The following is a 19,080-nucleotide window of genomic DNA, read 5'->3' as shown; positions in this document are numbered from 1 at the left end:
AGTAAAAAAATTAGTTGTTCCAATTTAGCAGACTTAAACTATATCAATTTAGTATACTAAAAGTACAATTGCAGGGTATTTATATTAAGTATATAAATATGTAAATGTATTTGTATACTTTTACATATTTATATACTTAATATAAATACCCTGCAAATACACTATTAATACAATAATGTTACAAACACTATTTCAAAATATTGAAAATATAGATTTTTTATATTTTGAGAATTCGCTACCTTAAAATATTGTGAATATTAAAAAAATTCCGGTATAGTTTATGAATATGTGAATAACACTGGTCTACAATTTTTTAGAAGTCATGACATATGACACTTTATGATGGGTGCAAAACTCAGTTCCTGGAGGGCCACAGACCTGCAGAGTTTAGCTTCAACCCTAAGTAAACACACCTGATCCAGCTCATCGAGTCCTTCAGGCTTATTTGAAAACTACAGGTATGTGTGTTGGAGCAGGGTTAAAACTAAACTCTGGCCCTCCAGGACCTGCTATATGATTTCTAGAGCTGATTTAGGGCAATTTGTTCAGCAGAGTGATATGAGCTTCGTTAAGATTGCATCCATGACCATAACAACATGATGCAATTCATGTCATGTATGACACGCAATACCAGCTTGCATATCATTGTTTTCCCTAAAAAGCAAGTACTGTACAAACCATAGATTTATTCATTGATCTAGTCAAAGATGTATTTTAGTTATTTCTGGTTTATAAATCACTTATCCTAAGTCTCAGTGACCCATAATTAGTAAAGTTTAAACACATTTATTTCAGAAGTATTTTGCTATAGACCACTGAGGTCAAATATGACTCAGAAATTATACATTATAGTAAATGCTTTTCTCTTTTATGTGGATAGATTTTTTTGCAATGTAAACCATTCAGTCATTCTGGATTTGTATCACTTGACCACTTTTTTGAGGAGTTATAGCTTACCCCACTATCCCCTATATGTTAGTAAAGTCTTATTCCAAGTTAAAGTAATCTTCATTCAGGGTTGAATGGAGTTCATGCAGCTTACACAGCCGGTCACATGCAGGAATGAAACAGGAAAGCTTACTTTTTGTTTTTAGTGGAGGTGAAGGACATATACTGTATATTAATTAAAAACCTGATACACTGTTTGCCCTAATTTTATTGTTAATATAGATATACCCTTTAGTACTGGAGGTGTCTTTTGAAGCTGTCTCTCAAAGCTCTGTTGTTTTGATTTAATAAGCAGGCAAATACTATAAATTTGAATTCAATAGAACAGGGCAGCAATTACTACGGGTTGTGACTCAAGATTCACAGAGCAAAGAAGAGGGGCTGAACCTTCACCTTCAATTCAGCAACTTTAAATGTGAATTTTTAGAAAATGTTCTCATATAGTCAAAGGTTATTTAATTTGCTTGCTGGGAATTCACAAAAGTGCTTCTGCTTTTCACTTTGGAATGTTGATGAGGCCAGATTATTGAAAAAAAAAAAAAAAAAACTCACCTCACATCCTTCAGTATGTTTAAATTTTTTCTAGTATATTCATGAAGAAGCAGGTTCATTATTCACTAAGAAAAATAACTATATTTTAGTCAGTTGCATTACAAAATCAATTCCTTTTACAAGCTTGTAAGTCTGTTTAAAAAATCACGTTTGTTCAAAATAAATTGAATACTTTGGTATGAGTCTGACCTTTTTAATTGCTCTTTTTATGTGGAAAAAAACTTTTAAAAAAGTTCAAACTTTTCCAGAAACACCAAATTGGGAAAGCAGAGGTACAAAATTCAGAATATAAAAATGTTACATGTTTATCTATTTGTATTTTCCATCCAGTACAGTCATTAAAAGCTCCATATATAAATCTATAAACATGGTTTGTAGAACCTTAAAAACACGCTCTAAATGGATGGCACGATCCTACTGAAACATTTTAATAAGTGACAAAGACTTCAGACTTCTTGTTTCTTGACAGGCTCCATTTAGGGTTCCCGTGCGTGGCCGGTTCGAGTGGCCCGCTATTGTCCCACAGAAGTCCGGAGGGAGGAAGCGCTTCTTTGGGTGGTCTGACAAACCCCCGCGGCCCACAATAGAGCGGGGCCCAATTATGATGAGGACGTTTTTCTACTTGAAGGTTGTTGATTTACGGCTCCCAGTTCAACCGCCTGCAATTACCGGTGAAGCAGCCATGCACATTCACAGCACTTTCTGTATTTAAAGTATGAAGAGTGAAAGCCCAATTTGTTGTTAAGGTAAGAAATCATGTTTTAGTTCCGTATCATTTTGTTGCTTAGTAATTCTATTTGTCTGTTAAAAATATTAATTTCACCGCACGTAGAGTAATAATCTGTGTTGGTCTCTGTAGGTTGTGATTTCAGTTGTGAAAAAGTTCCTTTGGTGAACATTTTTATTTCAGCAGATCAGTCAGGCCTGACAGGCTTAACCGTAGAATCAAGTGCTAGTGGTAAACAGATAGAAGTTTGTGTCAAAATGATTATGAATGGTTTTGATGGCGATCTACCTCAATGTACACCATCAATGTAGCCGCTTCTCTGCGTCTCTTTGACGATGATTCAAATTATGTTTTATTAATAAATTATTATTAGCTGCTGCTAATTATAACTATAAAAATATTACACTGCTCATTGTTTTTTCTATCAGTTTGTTAACTTAACTTTATTTGTGTTTTTTTGTTGGCAACACCTTTATTTATAATCTGTCTGAAAAAATTAAGGTTATGAGCAGCTTTGTTTTAGAAAATGTGTCTCAGCAAAAAGACAAGCATGATAATAATCTTCTATATTTACTCGCTTTATGGCAGTATTATTTAATTAAAAAAACTAGACAATATTAACCAAATTATGTATACAACTTATAAAGCAACAAGAGTTCACAAGTAAATACCATTTCTTACAAATATTTCTTTAAATGCGCAAGATGGATGTAACAGTAGGCTATCTAAATCATTTTATACATCCCAAAATAGAACCCGCAAGTCAACTTATCAGAATTGTACTCTTAGGTTTTAGGAAACTGAGGAATTTTACCCTGAAGTTAGGCTGCTCTGATGTATTTTTCCCTATAGCTTGGGGCAAATGTGATGAATTTTACCCTGTGGTTTGGATTACACTGATGTATTTTACCATAAAGTTTAGGGTTGTGACACTGTCTGATGTTGTTGGCACTGAAGAAGCAGGTCGAAGGTTCAGATCTAATCTCTCTAATTAAGCCGTCTTGGTTGTAAAGCCATGATCTCTGAAACAACATAAACATGACGGGAATGTAGACTCCTGTAATAGGGTATTAAATCTCGAAATACCAAAATAACAGCAATGACGAAGTCTCCATTCACTTCACGCAATCTTCCCATTTTTGACTCTTAAATTGTTAAATCATCTTATCACCAACGCAGAGCTATAAGATAAAGGATGATTCTCCAATGGGAGTGTTTAGATGCCTCCGAAATATTAGAAATGTCTGTAGTAAATATTTGTTATGGATCCAAAACAGATGGAATTTTGATGTAATGGATAAAAAAAACATCCAAAAAACATGCTCTGGTGAAATGTCTTCACAGCCTTTTTTAACTGCTTACTGTCATTTATAGATCTGCTTCTACACTGAGTGGCCTTCACCTCAGAAACATTCCTTTCATTGCCAATCCCCAGTATGTATCAGCGTGGGTCACTGATGAAAATGACAGCAAATCTAAAATGAAACCGTATTCTGGAGCACACGATCAAGGTTAGCAGCCGCAGCAAAGAGCGTGAATGTAAGTCAGAAAGGTTAGGAGAAACAGAAAGTCTGCCATTCTTCTCAGGCGGTTTCCTTGTTTCTAAGAGTCCAAATGGACTTTTTTTTTTCTTTGATAAATCATGTTTCTGCTACAGGCCACTGACTTTCCAATGCAAAGACGTCGACCCTGTAAAGGGAGGAATTGTATAAGATCTCTCTACGCTATTTATACTCCGTCCTTTCACCAGAACGAAAGGGGACACGCATCTTCAAGAGACTCGTTGAGAGAGCTGTTGTATTTTTTTTAATACGATGGATGTGAATTGAAATCATATAGCCTATTCAAAATAATCCACGCTATTTGTTCCATCTTCTTTGGTCTGTGAAACTAAAAGCATAGATGACACTCTTTAAGTGTCCGTTTATGTGCATGCAATCATATCTCTGTTGATTTCAGAAAACTCAAACACACTCGGCTGATTTGCAGCATCTGATCTTGAGGTGTGTATATTTTTCTTTTTTGTTGCTTTATTTTGAAAAAGTAACACACACATACTCACATAGGCCTACTTTTAGCCTATATGAGGACTCTCCATAGTCAAAATGTTTTTTATACTGTAAACTCTAAACCTACCCATCACAGAAAACGTTTGGCATTTTTTAAATACAAAAAAAACCTTAAGTATGTTTTTAAGCCATTTGGTTTAAGAGAACACAGGAACCATGTTTACGTTGTAATACCCATGTCATTTTAGACATTTGTGTCCTCATAAACCATATATACAAGAACACACACAGACACGTAAGGAATCGCCCTCATCTGTTCTGCAGTATTTGCCTTCACCTCTGTGTACGGAGGGCAGGTGGGGGAGTAAAGTGAAAGAGTCTGTGAGCCTTAACAAGCTCCAAATAGAAAAAGAACATCATTTTCATTAGGCTGCCAGACAAAGGCAGAAGCCCCCGTGTTTTTGGGGAGGTCTGCTGTGTGTATGTGTGTGTTTCCTTGGGATATGCCTCTCAAGCGAGAGCGTGCGTATGATTGTGAGAGACTCTGTGTGTGTGTGTTTTTCAGGGACTGTCCTCTTTCCTGGCTGCTTTGTCTCTATTGGTATTGTGTGCTGCTCAGAGAAAGGACTTCCTGGTCAATAGGGAGTAGAGTACCATGAACTCGACAGCTCCCAAAACACTCCACACACACACACACACACACTCACACAAACCCTTCTCAGCAGGCCGGAGAGCAGATAGAGAGGACGACAGGATGGTGCAATTGTGATGACTTGTTGCTAGGTGACTGACAGACAAATGCTCAAATCAGGGCCTGTTTTTTTTTAAAGCTTAAGTCTATCTTTCTGAAATGTTTGACTGACTTGAATAGATTCACAGGAAAACATATAGGCTAGAAGCACGTCCTGATTTTGCCGAGTTAGACACGTTACTGTGTTAACATGTTCCTTCGAACATTCCTGTCCAAAAATTTGATCATAACCATATCGCTACACTTAAACCTAAACTTACCCTTAACTTATCCCTAAAATCAGAGGGAAATGATGGATGAAAACTTCCATAGTATTTTCTTTTTCCTACTATGGAAGTCAATAGCTACCATCAACTTTCTGGTTACCAACATTCTTTAAAATATCTTCTTTTGTGCTCAACAGAAGAAAGAAACTCGTACAGGTTTGGAACAACTTGAGGGTGAGTAAATGATGACAGAATTTTCTTTTTTGGGTGAACTTTCCCTTTAAGTGATTGCTGAAATTTAAAAACAACCCTGGCTATAACAGATGGCTTTGTCTTTTTAGCGGATTGGCTAAAGGGATTAAGTTGTATTTCTTTACGAGGATAAATTGTCTTGGACAAATTCACTCCACTAAAGACCACCCCTCTCTTTAACAGAAGAGATGCTGAGAGTGAGACAGAGAAAAGATAGAACTAGTACATTGTTCTCTTGCTGCACTGCTTAAGGCTTGATCTCAGGTTTATGAGTCACTCTCTGCATGAGTATCACAGCACAACTCTCAGAGGACAGACGGCAGACAATCAGAAGACCTAGTGTAGCCACACACCACATTTACTCACTACTGTGTGTGTGTGTGTGTGTGTCTGCTGGGAGTCAAAGTGAGATGAGTCTCTGCTGTCACTTGCTGTCAGAATCACAGCATCAGACGCCACACACATACACATGGAAATAGTTTCTTTAGAGATATGACCTGTTTCTCAATGTCTCTTCTCCTTTAGCTCAATAACACACACAACTTGGACACATACCTGTCACCAATGGCCAGTGAATGATCTGCCTTAAATCTGTAACGCTCTCCAACACACAAACATGCAGTTTCCCGATCTTTGTCATGAAAATCAAAAGTGTCAGTTTGGCATTTGACATAAGCCCCAAGTAGAGAGATCACGCCTAGCCGCAAACATCCTACTGACACACACACACACACACACACACGGCTGACCTTGTCATCCTCACGCACACACACATTGCTGCTGTCTGTCTGTAAGCTGTGTAGCTGAGCTCATTCAACAGCTGAAAAGTCTGTTCATCCACTATCAGAAGAGGCAGAGATTATTTATATCTCTGAAAAGCACAACAGCGTTAGACATCCATATGTCTGACTTTTATTTTGCCCTGTTTAATAAAAATCCTTGATTTTAGAGATTTTAGAGAAATGAATTGTCTGCATGCTCCTGGATTGTCTTCCATCTTAGAAAATATATCTGTTTTGGTCAATGTGTGAATGTTTTCCATGTCAAAAGGTGAACAATATTAGCCGTTTTATTTAGCCGTTTTATTTTTTGTGCCATTTAGGGAAGGGTCTATCAAAAATATTTCTCTCTTTGGTAAAGAAAAATAATAAAAAAGTAATCGCTTTTCTCTTTTTTCATATTATTATTATGCTATTGTGGCTTTATTTCTCATTTTAAACTAAACTTACATTTCCTTTATTATATATTTTTTTTATTTTGTGTGTATGTGTGTGTATATATATATATATATATATATATATATAATTATTTTTTTAGGCAATAATAATTGCCTTATTATTATTACAGTAATTGGCAGGTGTAGGGGGAAAAATGCACTGTAAAACTTATTGTAATTTTAACTGTAAAATACTGTAAAATTGAACAGTAAAAATTTGTTAACAGTAAGTTAATGTATATATACATAGAAAATTGTCGGAATTTTACAGTAAAATACTGTTAAATGTACCATTTTTAAGTAAAAAGAACAAATCAACTTATAATTTACGGTGAAAGCCATAAACTGACATTCCCAAAATTCCCTGACACTTTACATTTGATGGATTTTAATTGAATTAATTGTTTCTTTTTTTTATTTTTTTTATTAGGGTTTTATGTATATCTTATGTTGTTAATGAATGTTTATCGCATTATTTTAGTGTCATTTTTTATTTGTTGCCATGATGGTGTTTTGTATTTGTGTGAATGACACATTACGCCCTTCTATATATTAATATTATTTACCTCAGCCTGTGGAAAAGCTACTTGTGATGAATTTAGATTTATCATGTGGCTTTAACTCCAGTGTTATTATGGTTATGTCTGTATGCTGTTGGTCTTTCTTGTAGTTGTAAATTGCAGTTTTAAACTAAAATTTACAGACTCTGTAAATATATGAAAATTTTTACTGAATTATTCTGCCACTTTTTTGTAAAAACTACAGATTTTTTACAGTATATATTAAAATGTTGTAGCAGTCTCTGAACAGAAGACATCTGAAAAAATATCAGAAAATGAATATAGACTAAACATTGGAGCTTGAAATATCAAGAAAGTGCTTTCTAGTTTTGTATCATGCATCAGATGGTCTTTAAATGCTAAAGACATAGAGATGTGAGCTGAAGAGTTCTGTTCTCGCTTAATCTCCTGCCCCTTCAGGAGGTTTCCTCTTCAATTTTGAGAAAAAAAAAGTGACTTAGCATTAATTAAAGTTCTTTACATTAATCAGTCGGTTTTCAGTGGGGGAAAAACTGAGAGAAACAACAGTCAGTTGCAGTTACCCAAAACCAGAATGAAGCATCTTTGAACCTCTGTTTTGTTCTTCAGATTTTAATCCCGTTTAGTAAAAATCCTTTTTGCAGGATTTCCTGCACAGCAAAAGACCAATTTCACTTGTTATGTCACGATGTGAGAGATGACTGACTGGAGGGTGGCAGAGGATTTGTTGCACAACAGATCCTGAGCGTCATTGACAAATATCTTGTAAAATCAAGCTCCCCATACACAGAGTACGCGTGATTGCAAATTCGAAAGTGAAAGTGAAAAGAGAGCACGCATTCAAATGTCTTTCCCCGCATATTGACAGACTAAAAAAAAAAAAGGTACAAAAGGTGACACCTACTATAGCCTACTATGGGGCGCTATAGTAGGCTATAGAGCTTGTTCACAGCAGCGCCATCTTTGATTATTAACAGGAATGAAAGCGAGGCTGTGAGGGACAGACATGCATCACTTCAGTGGGTTGTACTGTTATTTAATCTGTTTTTGGATTGTTCTGCTGACGAAACAGCAAAAATGTCTTTCCAAGAAATTTCAACAACATTTAGACAACATGAGCTGTAAAATTAAAAGTGATCTGGGAGCTTTATACAGCGGATGTCATTGAAAACACGGCAAGTCTATCCCTCACAGCCTTGCTTCCAGATCTGTCATGGTGCTGCTCTGAATAAGGTCTATACCCTTTTTAAGGTAGTACCTCAGAGGTACATATTGGTACCAAATGTGTATTATAGGCTACCTAAATGGTACAAATTTGAACCTTTTTAAAGGGTACAGTCCCAGTGACTGCTTTTGTACCATTTTTTCGGAGAGCGTAGCATCTCCCTGATGCTTTATAGGCCTATATACACAGAGTAGTGATTGACATAATCTTCATATCAGACTGAACAGACTCAGCAGGCTATCTGAAGTTCATCAGGATTACAGTAAAACAGTTTGTTTTTGTAGGGCTCTTCAACAAAGGTATATAAAGATGACATTAAAATGACATCTTCCCTCTTCTGTCATCACAGGCACTCGGTTTTAAATGATGCTCTGACAATTAGCTGTTTCTTTGTCCCTCTTTTTTCAGATTTTATGGCAATGTGTGGTGTGATTATAAGCAAATTCTTCATAAATGTATTGTTGGGAGATTAACTTCATCAAATCATTGAATTTAGTCCATTGTGATTGAAAAAGAAAAACACAAAATATATGAGGACCACATAACTCACCATAAGTTGTACAAGCGTTGTGACTGAGCAGTGGTTTTCAGATCAGGGGTAAGTGGTGTGTCTAGTTGCTAGGTAACAGTTAATGTAGACCAAAAATGTCTGTCTCATTTGTGTCTTTGATGGACTAGATATTACATTGTAGGGTTTAAAAGCCAAGGGTTGTTGTTTAGTTGCTGTTTAATTTATGTCATGCAAATCAAAATGCTAATGGGGCATTCCAGTATTAGTTAGTAACATTAGCAATTGGTGCGTGCTGTTTGTGACACTTTGTTTGCATTCGGACTACACATGGAGGTGTAGATTTCATGTCTTCATTTTGGGTGTGTGTTTGTTGGAGAAAAAGAAAATAAATGAGAGCAGAAAAAGAGGTACAGATTTACCCGACAGAGTGTATTTGATGGCATAACTGTGAAAAGTGATATGACAAACTGAATGATACAGAAATAACCCGAATGTCTGATGGATCCTGTTGTGTTGGGAAATAGATGTCGCTTATCCCTGTCCTGCTGCTGGATAACAGAGAGAGAGGGAGCAGGATAAACCGGAAGGGTCATAGGATAAGAGGTCTTCTCTGTTACCACAAATCCCAGATTACATCCAAACGGGACAATGCCATGGCTGGACACCGATCTGTCATGAAGACACGCCCACACACACTCACAGAGGTCTGTAACTCATCTGGTTTGTCTATGTACTAAAGCAAGCAAAGACTTTATTTAATTGAATCTCTCATTCGTTTGCTATTATCTGGGCCAGTGGAGTATTAGCAATCCACTTCAGCTCTGCCCGACATGATATCTTAATTAGAACGTAAATCCCTGCTCTATAGGAGTCATCCAGCGTTCGGCCTCAACCAGCTGAGAGGACAACAAAGCGGATGGCATCTCTCAAATGTGTGTGTGTGCACTCTGTCTAAAGGGAACCGCTGGGTTGGCAGAAGGAACATGCTTTTAAAGCCCTCTGGTATGCAGAATAACAGTTTGTTGTTGGGAAGATTTTTTCAATGTTTTTGAAAGAATTCTCTAATGCTCACTAAAGGTTGCATTACAGTAAAAAAACAGTACTATTGTGAATTATTACAACTTAAAATAACTGTTTTCTATTTTATATCTTGTAAAATGGAATTTATTCATGTGATGTCAAAGCTGAATTTTCAGCATCATTACGTCAGTCTTCAGTGTCACATGATCCTTAAATCATTCTAATATGCTGATTTGATGCTCAAGAAATATTTTTTATTATGATTCAATGTTGAAAATGGTTATGCTGCTCAATATTTTTGTGGAAACCGTGATAAATTATTTTCGAATTATTTTAAAATCGTACTAATCCCAAACACTTGAATGGTCGTATCTGTGTTTGAATCCAATAGTAATCCAATCCCTCCAGAGCCGATACTTCTTAAATGAGGAACAGAGTTTTGCTCTGTGCTGCAATGGGCTCAAACGGCCTTTGCCTGTTTCAGGTACAGTTATAAAATGCAATAATTTTTGCCATTGGTTCAATTTATAAATTATATCCATGACACAGACAATGATGCACTCTGTAATGGCATAACAAATCGTGGTTGCACTTATTAATTAAGCCAAAGTATATGAAAAGATAGCAACATGTGTGGCTTCAGACTGCCGCACTAGCCTGTTGCATATTAAGGTAACTTCATTTTATATATATATATTTTTTTTTTACGTTTTTCTCTTGTGATGGGATTACAGGAGAAACCGTTCACAGTCTTTAGAGTTCTTGCAGGCGTTCAGTTTTGTACTTTCCACTGAGTACTGCCCTAAAGGAAACCTAGAGGTTCTTCAAAAGGTTCCAGCAATGGCAAGTGCCTCATGTTTTTTTATTTTTTTTTATTATTTTTCCTTACATTTTCACTGATGGTTAAACTACATGTAGTTTACAATAGCCTGTACACACTGGCATTCAACAACTTTACTTTTGGATTGTGTGAAGAAAAAATAACGCAGACGGGTATTGTTTATGTGTATATTGTTTATCTATATTTTATGTTGTAGCCTATATTTCTGTTTTTAAATATTCCTGTATCTAGAACATGGCAACTCCAAGTTCATGGGTTTGATCCTCAGGGAACAATATGTATAATGATGATGATACAAATATGTTAAATGCAATGCAGCCTAGCTTGAAAGTCGCATTGGATTAAAGCATCTGCTAAATGCAAAAATGTCACTTTTTATAGGGACATTCAAAAATGTTCTTTATTAATGTGGAGGTTAAGAATTGAAATACTTTATGGGTTATGAAGCCTGATTTATGTTGGTCTTTATGTGTTGTTTCAGAGGACAAGCAGATAACAGAACTCTTTGTATGAGTGTCACTCCTTATCTTTACTGTCTCTCTCTCTCTCTCTCTCTCTCTCTCTCTCTCTCTCTCTCTCTCTCTCTCTATCTCTCTCTCTCTTTCTCTCTCAGTCGTTCAGGGATAGCGGTGTCAGGCATTATATGTGTGCAATCCGTATTATTCAGCTCGTGCGCGCTCCATCCCGGGCTCGCGCTTTGACGTGAAGCAGTGTCATTTCGCCAGTGAAGTTACGGAGCACAAGCAAAGATTAAGCGGAACGAATGATTCTCTTCAATTTATTTGCGCGATAAATACCAAGTGTCTCGTTTTGTTTTTAAGTAGGGCCAGTAGTTGTTTAAAAACAATTTTACTGAATATGAAATGACTTTAAGAGTAGCCTAATGGATTAGTCTATTTAACTTAGCGCCCCCCCCCCCCCCCCCTCCATTAATTTACTGTGACTTAGTAGAAAAAAATATTCCTTAATTGTTTAGGTTACAGTAGCCTATGTCTTATAGCCTACTGTATGAAAATTTACAGAACAGCACTGCTTCTGGCCCATTGGTATTGTTTCTTTTTCAGGAAAAAAAAACAGTAAAATAACCTAAAACAAAGGATTTGCGAGTCGCCTAAGAAGGCAGGCTAGCCTATATGAGCCATTCTTTAGTCCTAAAGAATGGCTCATATAGCCTAGCCTACTTAGGCGACTCGCAAATCCTTTGTTTTAGGTTATTTTACTGGTCGGCGTTAAAACTGTAATGAGATGGATTAAATAGGGGCTTTAATCGTCTTACTGTGTCTACCTCTCGTTCTTATGGCCAACTGTCACGTCATTATTGTTTGGTTTTAACCTGCTCGGGCCTATGATAATCGATTTACTGTTGCCAAACACAAGACGATCCCCGCCTAAATTTAAAAGGCTGGACATCTTTGCGTGTTATATTGTTGACAGTGTGTCATTCTGATGTGACTGTTTTCAATCGCTTTGTAATGAAGTGGTGACATGCGATAGGTTTAGCCTACTGTTAACAAAAAAAAGTCTATGTATATATATATATATATATATATATATATATATATATATATATGATTTGATTTTTTGAGGTCATTCAGCTGCCACCAACATGTTAAACGCATCCACGTAGGCGTAGCCTATATTTTATATTAATTGCTGAGGTGTAGCTATTAAAATCCTTCGGACATTCTGATTATCCTGCGCGAGACGCATCGTGACAACAGCTCCCTATAGAGCTGATGTCAAAAGACGAACAATTTCATGCCTAACCCTATACCTGAATATAAAACGTGCAAAAAACACTTTCGGTTGAAGTTATGTGAAATAATATCTGGCCCTTCCGACAGACTTAACTTTACCTCTGAAACGAGGCATGCCTTAATGAGACCGGACACTAAACCATCTATCATCTTAAGAGAGCACAAAACGAAGTGTGATATGAAATCAGAGGACATGTGTACTGAAAATTGAATTTACCCATATTTATAGGCTATATGTTACGGTTTGGGGTTCTGAGTTAGTCCTGCCGCATAATATACGCTGTTATCCATGGTGCCAGTTCATATTGATAGGTATCTCATGCATAACATGACCCTGACAGGTTTTTTTTTTTTTTTTTTTTTGTCGTCTTCCTAACGAGATTATCTTACCATGTTGTAATTTTAGAGATGACATCTTATACTGACAACTCACGCTCAACTAATTTTTTTTTTTTATTCTGTGCATTTTTAAATTGAGATTCCTTGTTTTGGGATAGACTATATTTCGTGCTTCATGACATTTTTAGTTGATTGAGAAATCATTTTATTTATTAATAAGTCTATACAGTGTGATTCTGAACACTTTTTCCAAGGTTCTAAATCTTGGAAACAGAAATGTTATGCGTTTCGTAAAAGCTATTCATTCACGTTTTCGCTGTGAAAACCATGCAAATACTTTGTAAAAAGTGTAACTTTGAATAAGCAATCATTTTTTATTCTGTATAGCCTATATGCTTTTCATAGAAAGTCTTTCTAATGTCTGCTGTATTTTAACAGACACTCTTTCCCAGCAACTCAGAGGGGGTTGCTTCCAGATTTCCACCAAACGACAACATTACATTCGGCGTCTCTGAGCAGCACAAACGTAAAGGTCAAAATGACGTTTTCACTGAAAGGCGCTGTCGCGCGCTGGGTGGTGCTGAAATCTAATGCAGCTTCACGCGTGATTGGCAAACCTGACAGTGATTGACGTGTGTCCATGGCGACCAGGCAGCCAATCTGACAACTCCAATAGAATAGCGGCAGCAGGGGCTAAATGTTCTTTTATTTTCCTCCTCGGAAAACACCTTGCTTCCAGTTTTTTATGCTCACACTCAATCAAAGAAGAGATTTTGCCGTCCAGGCTGCTTGAGCCTGCCGCACGGCATCGCTCCTCAGCTCGTTTTGTGACACGGCTGTTAACTTTTGCCGTTTTCTGACAGACAGGCTAAACAAAAAGACGGGGGATACAGACGAGGAGCAACATCAGAAAGGAGGGCCAAAGAAGAGAGAGAGATTACAGTCTCCATGTTCCAGCTGCCCATCTTGAATTTCAGCCCCCAGCAGGTCGCGGGGGTCTGCGAGACTCTCGAGGAGAGCGGCGACGTGGAGAGGCTCGGCCGCTTCCTCTGGTCACTCCCGGTGGCGCCGTCCGCCTGCGAAGTCCTCGGGAAGAACGAGTCTGTCCTGCGCGCGCGCGCGGTCGTGGCCTTTCACGCGGGCAACTTCCGCGAGCTCTACAACATACTGGAGAACCACAAATTCACCAAGGACTCACACGCGAAGCTGCAGGCGCTCTGGCTTGAGGCGCATTACCAGGAGGCGGAGAAACTCCGTGGGCGTCCGTTGGGACCCGTGGACAAGTACCGCGTCCGAAAGAAGTTTCCACTGCCTCGGACGATATGGGACGGTGAACAAAAAACACACTGCTTTAAGGAGAGGACGCGGCATCTGTTGAGAGAGTGGTACCTGCAGGACCCTTACCCGAACCCGAGCAAAAAAAGAGAGCTGGCGCAGGCGACTGGACTCACACCCACACAAGTGGGCAACTGGTTTAAAAACCGGAGGCAGAGAGACCGGGCGGCAGCGGCCAAGAACAGGTATACAGATCTCCTCTGAACTGGGATATTCGCTTTTATTATTACTTTACTGTCATTATTTTTATTCCCAAGAAATAAACATTCGATTTCGTTGGAGTTTCTAGCTCAAATTTAACTTAAAATGAATGTCAAAACCGACAGTAGTTGGCAAAGCTGCTTTTGTTTACGTTACCAAAATGTGCTAATTACATCCCTGCTAATGGATACTATTTCATGCCGGAATGGTTTATGACAATAGAAATAAGTACATAATATATATAACAAATACAAATATTTTTTCTCAGAGTTATGAAGATGCTAATGTGTCGGATCTGCTCTGATTCTCACCTCCTCGCTTTATCAAATCGTTAAAATGACAGTATGTTTTAAATTCGGTAATTCAAGGTTGGTTTTTATATCCTGCATATATTTCTAGTTTAAGTTTTTTTTGCACTATAAGAAAATATGTTGTCTGTATCTTTGTTTGAAATTAACATACACTGTAAAAATTATATGATCAATAAGTTGACAACATGTTTTACATTGCTAACTAATCAAAATAAGTAAAGCAATTTATTACAGTTATACAAGATACAACCACTTTTTAAGTCAGCTTAATGTAATTTAAGTTGAAATTACTTAAACATCCAAGTTGATTATACTTAATTTTTTTTTTTTTTACAGTGTATGGTATTGAAGCTGTATTAATGCGTTGAGAAAAGTCAATCTTTGATAGTTCATGCAAATGCACTTACAACCTCTAACATTTTCGATTGCTTTAAGAGCATATCTTCTCAAATGATTTTTGTAGTTTCCCACACTCAAATAATTCAATCTTAATCCAAGACTGATTAACCTTATATGCATCAGAGATCTGAAGGCATTTTCACTCCACTGTAAGCAACGAGTGGCTACGTATCCTCATTGACATTTTGTATGGTTTCACCCCTGTAGGCTACAGCAGCAGGTCCTGTCCGGTGGCTCGGTCCGATCGCTGGGGGACGATGACACCACAGTAGACCGCCTAGGTCCCGCCTCAAGCCCAGAAGTCAGTCTCTCGAGCAAGGCGGCCATCTCCACCATCTCCATCACCTCCAGCGACAGCGAATGTGACATCTAACGTGACAGGCTTCAAAAGAGCAAACAGAAGAACTGTAAGAGACAATCTAACAACTACAAAAATGCAGTGCCTGCAACCGGCCCAAAGAGAGGCTAAAATGAAGGATGGAAAAATAGCGTCACACAACTTCATTTTCCAACCGTTGATGTGATGAACAAAATGCGCAGTAGGCCTACTTCTCAAGAAGACAGGTAAAGGGAGTTTTTGAAAGACAAAAAGAAAAGAAAAAAGAATGTTCAATTTCGGAGGGCCAAACCTATTATTGTATGTGTGCGTAGGCCTAATTTATCACGAAAAGACTGAATAATGTTTTAATGTCCACTTGTCCTTTTTAATATATAAACGATGTTTATTTGATTATTTAAAATATCATCGGCCCCTAGGCCTTTTATTTGTGTGCTTTTTTTTATCATTTTTGTTGTGCGTAATGCTGAGCGTCGTGGATTTTAAAAAATGATAACATGATTAAAAAAAATAAAATCACTGTTGAATTAAATACGATCGCAAATTAGCAACTGTATTTTCTTTACGACACTTATTCCAGTGTGTTCAGTAACATAATTAGTCTAATTGAACCATGTAATATGTGTTATTCCATGTTTATTTTTAATGTGGCCCATGTGTCAACCCGAAAGTAAACATATGCATTTTAAAATGTGAATGTCACATGCTGCAGAACAGATTTGGAACAGACGGGGATCAAATATGTTGCATGATTTAATGCCTCTCTGCGAGCTCAATCTCTCTCACACTCGAGCGGTAATTGGCTAAAACGCTTGGCGTGGTGTAATGCGCTCTGACAGCACAGGGTCAGCGAAAGGCCGCGACGCTCTCCCGGATGTCAACACAACCCGAGCTGTGATCTGCTGTTTAAATACAACCTATATATGGCCCAAGCAAGCTTCATACAACTCATTTATCAAAGGAGTTTGGCACTGCTGCGAATTGCTGAAAATGCTTTAATTTAATGTGTGATTTACAAGATTGTTTTACATATACTAACTTTTTTTAGAATAACTATATTTTTCTTTAAATCTACATTCGCCTTTGTGTCATTGTTCGGATGTACATTTCTTTAAATCTATAGGTTAATTCGCCTTGTGCATTGTTCAGATTTTAATTCTTCGACTGCTATAATCAAAACAAAATACTGTAAAAAATTGTTTTGATATATTCAATAAGTTATAACATATGTTTTTACATTACTTTAACTCATCAAAATAAGTTAAGCAATTTTCAACTTTTATTTATAAGCTGTACAAGATTCAACTCGTTTTAAGTCAGTTTAATGTACTAATTTAAGTTGAAATTACTTAAATATCCAAGTTGATTGTACTTAAAAATTTAACGTAGTTTTCGTAATATTACTTATTTTCAAAAAGAATGGTTTGTCTTTGTCAAGTGCCAGAAGCTATAGACAAGAAGAAAAGGAAAATAATTTTTATTTATATCCTTCCAAATGATTCATAGTTAGATGAAAAATAACTGTTTATAAATGTTTTATAAATATTTTATTTTATTTTAAAAGCACGACGACGCTGTTGTTAGTGCTCAAATCTGCTGAAGATGTTTATGTCGTAGGCTAATTGAGTGAAGGAGCAGGCGCAAAAACACAGCGCCTCTGTTTCCCAACTGCCTGAAGGGTTCACTGCGCGCACCTGGGTTTAACCCGCGCCATTCATTAACGCTCCCAATAAAAAGCACAAGCTGTATTTTTCAATCCTCTTTCAGTCTGAACAACGGCGGGGCCAAACCAAGTGTTCCTTCCGAGAAAAAGGAAAAAAATAGGAGCCAAAGCAAGGGAGGGGAAAGGAGCACGGCTTTATTTTAAACACTGGATACAGAATGGTGGAGAATTTCCGTTTCTTTTGAGCTCTGGGGAGTGCAGGGTGGGACGATGAAAAAGTCTTTTTTAGCAGTCAATAAGGTTGTCAAATTGGTCAACGGTAATCAGCACTAATGACGAGTTGGAGAGGGCCGAGCTAACAAAGAAGTACCCCGCCTTCCCCTCCCCAAACCTCAGCATGGAAACTCTCCGCCGGGGTTGCCAGAGGTACAGAAATCCAAACTTTGTGTGTGAGACGTTCTGGGACGTTTAATTGAGGAGTTCACTGTCTAGAAGTCTATCTAAGTAGCCTATCTAACAATAACAATAATAATACACTACTCAATAAACCTTTTTTTATATCACTTTCGATTGAACATAAAAAAAAAAAAAAAAAAAAAATGTAAGTTATTTACGTTTCTATAGCATATGTCATTCTGCAAGTGGAAAGAAAATGGTCAAACAAGCCTCAAAAATCAAATAACGCTAATGCTAGAGAGGCTATAAATTGGTCCAATTAGAAAAGGACGTGTACATGTACACATATGTGGGTGCCTAGTTAAAATGTATTAGTCTTGTAAATTCCTCTTAGTGAACGTCGATTTTTTTTAATAATTGGCAATTGTTTGTGTGAATTACACTTTTTTGTTTCTGTAGTCTGCAAAATTATACTTGAACGTTGCCTTTTGTGCGTCAATCAAATAGCAAATATCCAATTCATTTGTCCAAAAATTACTGCAAACAAGCCTTGGAGCACTTAACTGGCTAGGTAATGTAGGTATAGGCATGTCCTAAGTGCTATGAACTCTGGTATACTTTGATATGGCAACACTTACATTGGTTTCTCCCTTGGATTAGCCTAAATAACATTGGTTTAAAGCGTCTGCAGCTGCTAAATGTAAAATATAAAGCAAACACAATCTCTAACCGTCAGCATTGGAAATGTGGTCCTATGGGGTTCATATTTGTGCTTTCGTCTTTGGTCATAAATGCATTGCTTATTTTGTAGAATTTGATTTTTGGCTGCGACCTCTGGTGGTCAAATGTGGCGGGGCATGTCTTCCAGCTCAATGCCCTTTTTAGTCGGGCGGATCCACTGCCTGCATCATCATGCTGAAACAAAGGCCACAAAACAACCATAAATGGCACTGTATAACTGGAAAATATATAGGTTATAAATGTTTATTTATTTAGCGGGTGCTTTCATCCAAAGCGACTTTCAATGGAGTTCATTATAGGTTCATCAATACGTTTCCAATTTTTTCACGAAAGTAGGATTTACAACGGATATAGGCCTAGTTCTAGTTGTTTCAAAAGCAAGTGGGGGAAGTGTTCAAGAGTGTTCTAGAAAATGTAAAAGATTATTCGTCCATTTGAGGTCCTACACAGACATACCCTACCACACAGACTGTAGGCTATAAAATCATGGTCCAAACTTACATGGATATCTACATACTCTGTACGTCAGTGAAATCATTTATCTCTCTCTGTCTCTCTCTCTCTCTCTCTCTCTCTCTCTCACACACACACACACACACACACACACACACACGCGTCAATAACAGAATCGCACTCGGTGAAATAGGCGCCATTCAGCACCGTGGACAGCTACACGACAGGAACCCACACTTTTCAATTGCCTTACGTTGGATAGGCTATTGCATTTATTTAGGCTATACCTCTTTAAATCACATTAAAATAATTTTGTCGTATTTTAAATCTACACTAACATAAGCAAAAGTA

General features: G+C 37.3%; 2 protein-coding genes across 4 annotated transcripts in view; both read left to right on the top strand.

The window, feature by feature from the left end:
* ppm1aa (protein phosphatase, Mg2+/Mn2+ dependent, 1Aa) overlaps positions 1–13,780 on the top strand; it is a 32,383-nt gene extending 18,603 nt beyond the window's left edge. Inside the window, exon 6 of one of the 3 annotated variants that reach the window (XM_079854673.1) lies at positions 13,757–13,780. In XM_079854673.1, the coding sequence (XP_079710799.1) occupies positions 13,757–13,765 (9 nt within the window). In that variant the 3' untranslated portion in view covers positions 13,766–13,780. Of the gene's footprint in view, positions 1–1,969; positions 4,392–13,756 lie in introns of those variants that run through there. The other 2 variants (XM_079854672.1, XM_079854671.1) reach the window with 2 other exon arrangements.
* On the top strand, positions 13,767–17,717 carry six6a (SIX homeobox 6a). The gene is made up of 2 exons (XM_079854677.1): positions 13,767–14,413; positions 15,347–17,717. Exons 1-2 carry the CDS (start codon positions 13,842–13,844, stop codon positions 15,510–15,512), a joined length of 738 nt encoding a protein of 245 aa, XP_079710803.1. The 5' UTR covers positions 13,767–13,841; the 3' UTR covers positions 15,513–17,717.
* The last annotated feature ends 1,363 nt before the right edge of the window (positions 17,718–19,080 follow it).

Source organism: Squalius cephalus (genome assembly GCF_949319135.1).
Source record: "Squalius cephalus genome assembly, chromosome: 21".
NCBI lineage: Eukaryota > Metazoa > Chordata > Actinopteri > Cypriniformes > Leuciscidae > Squalius > Squalius cephalus.
Note: the sequence above shows the minus strand (reverse complement) of the source record. Positions and strands in the feature narration are given on the sequence as shown.

Excerpts from the sequence above, each read along its gene's own strand:
- six6a (XM_079854677.1), top strand. The coding sequence starts at position 13,842 with ATGTTCCAGCTGCCCATCTTGAATTTCAGCCCCCAGCAGGTCGCGGGG. Across the intron at positions 14,414-15,346 it reads GCGGCAGCGGCCAAGAACAG|GCTACAGCAGCAGGTCCTGT; the intron begins GTATACAGATCT and ends TCACCCCTGTAG.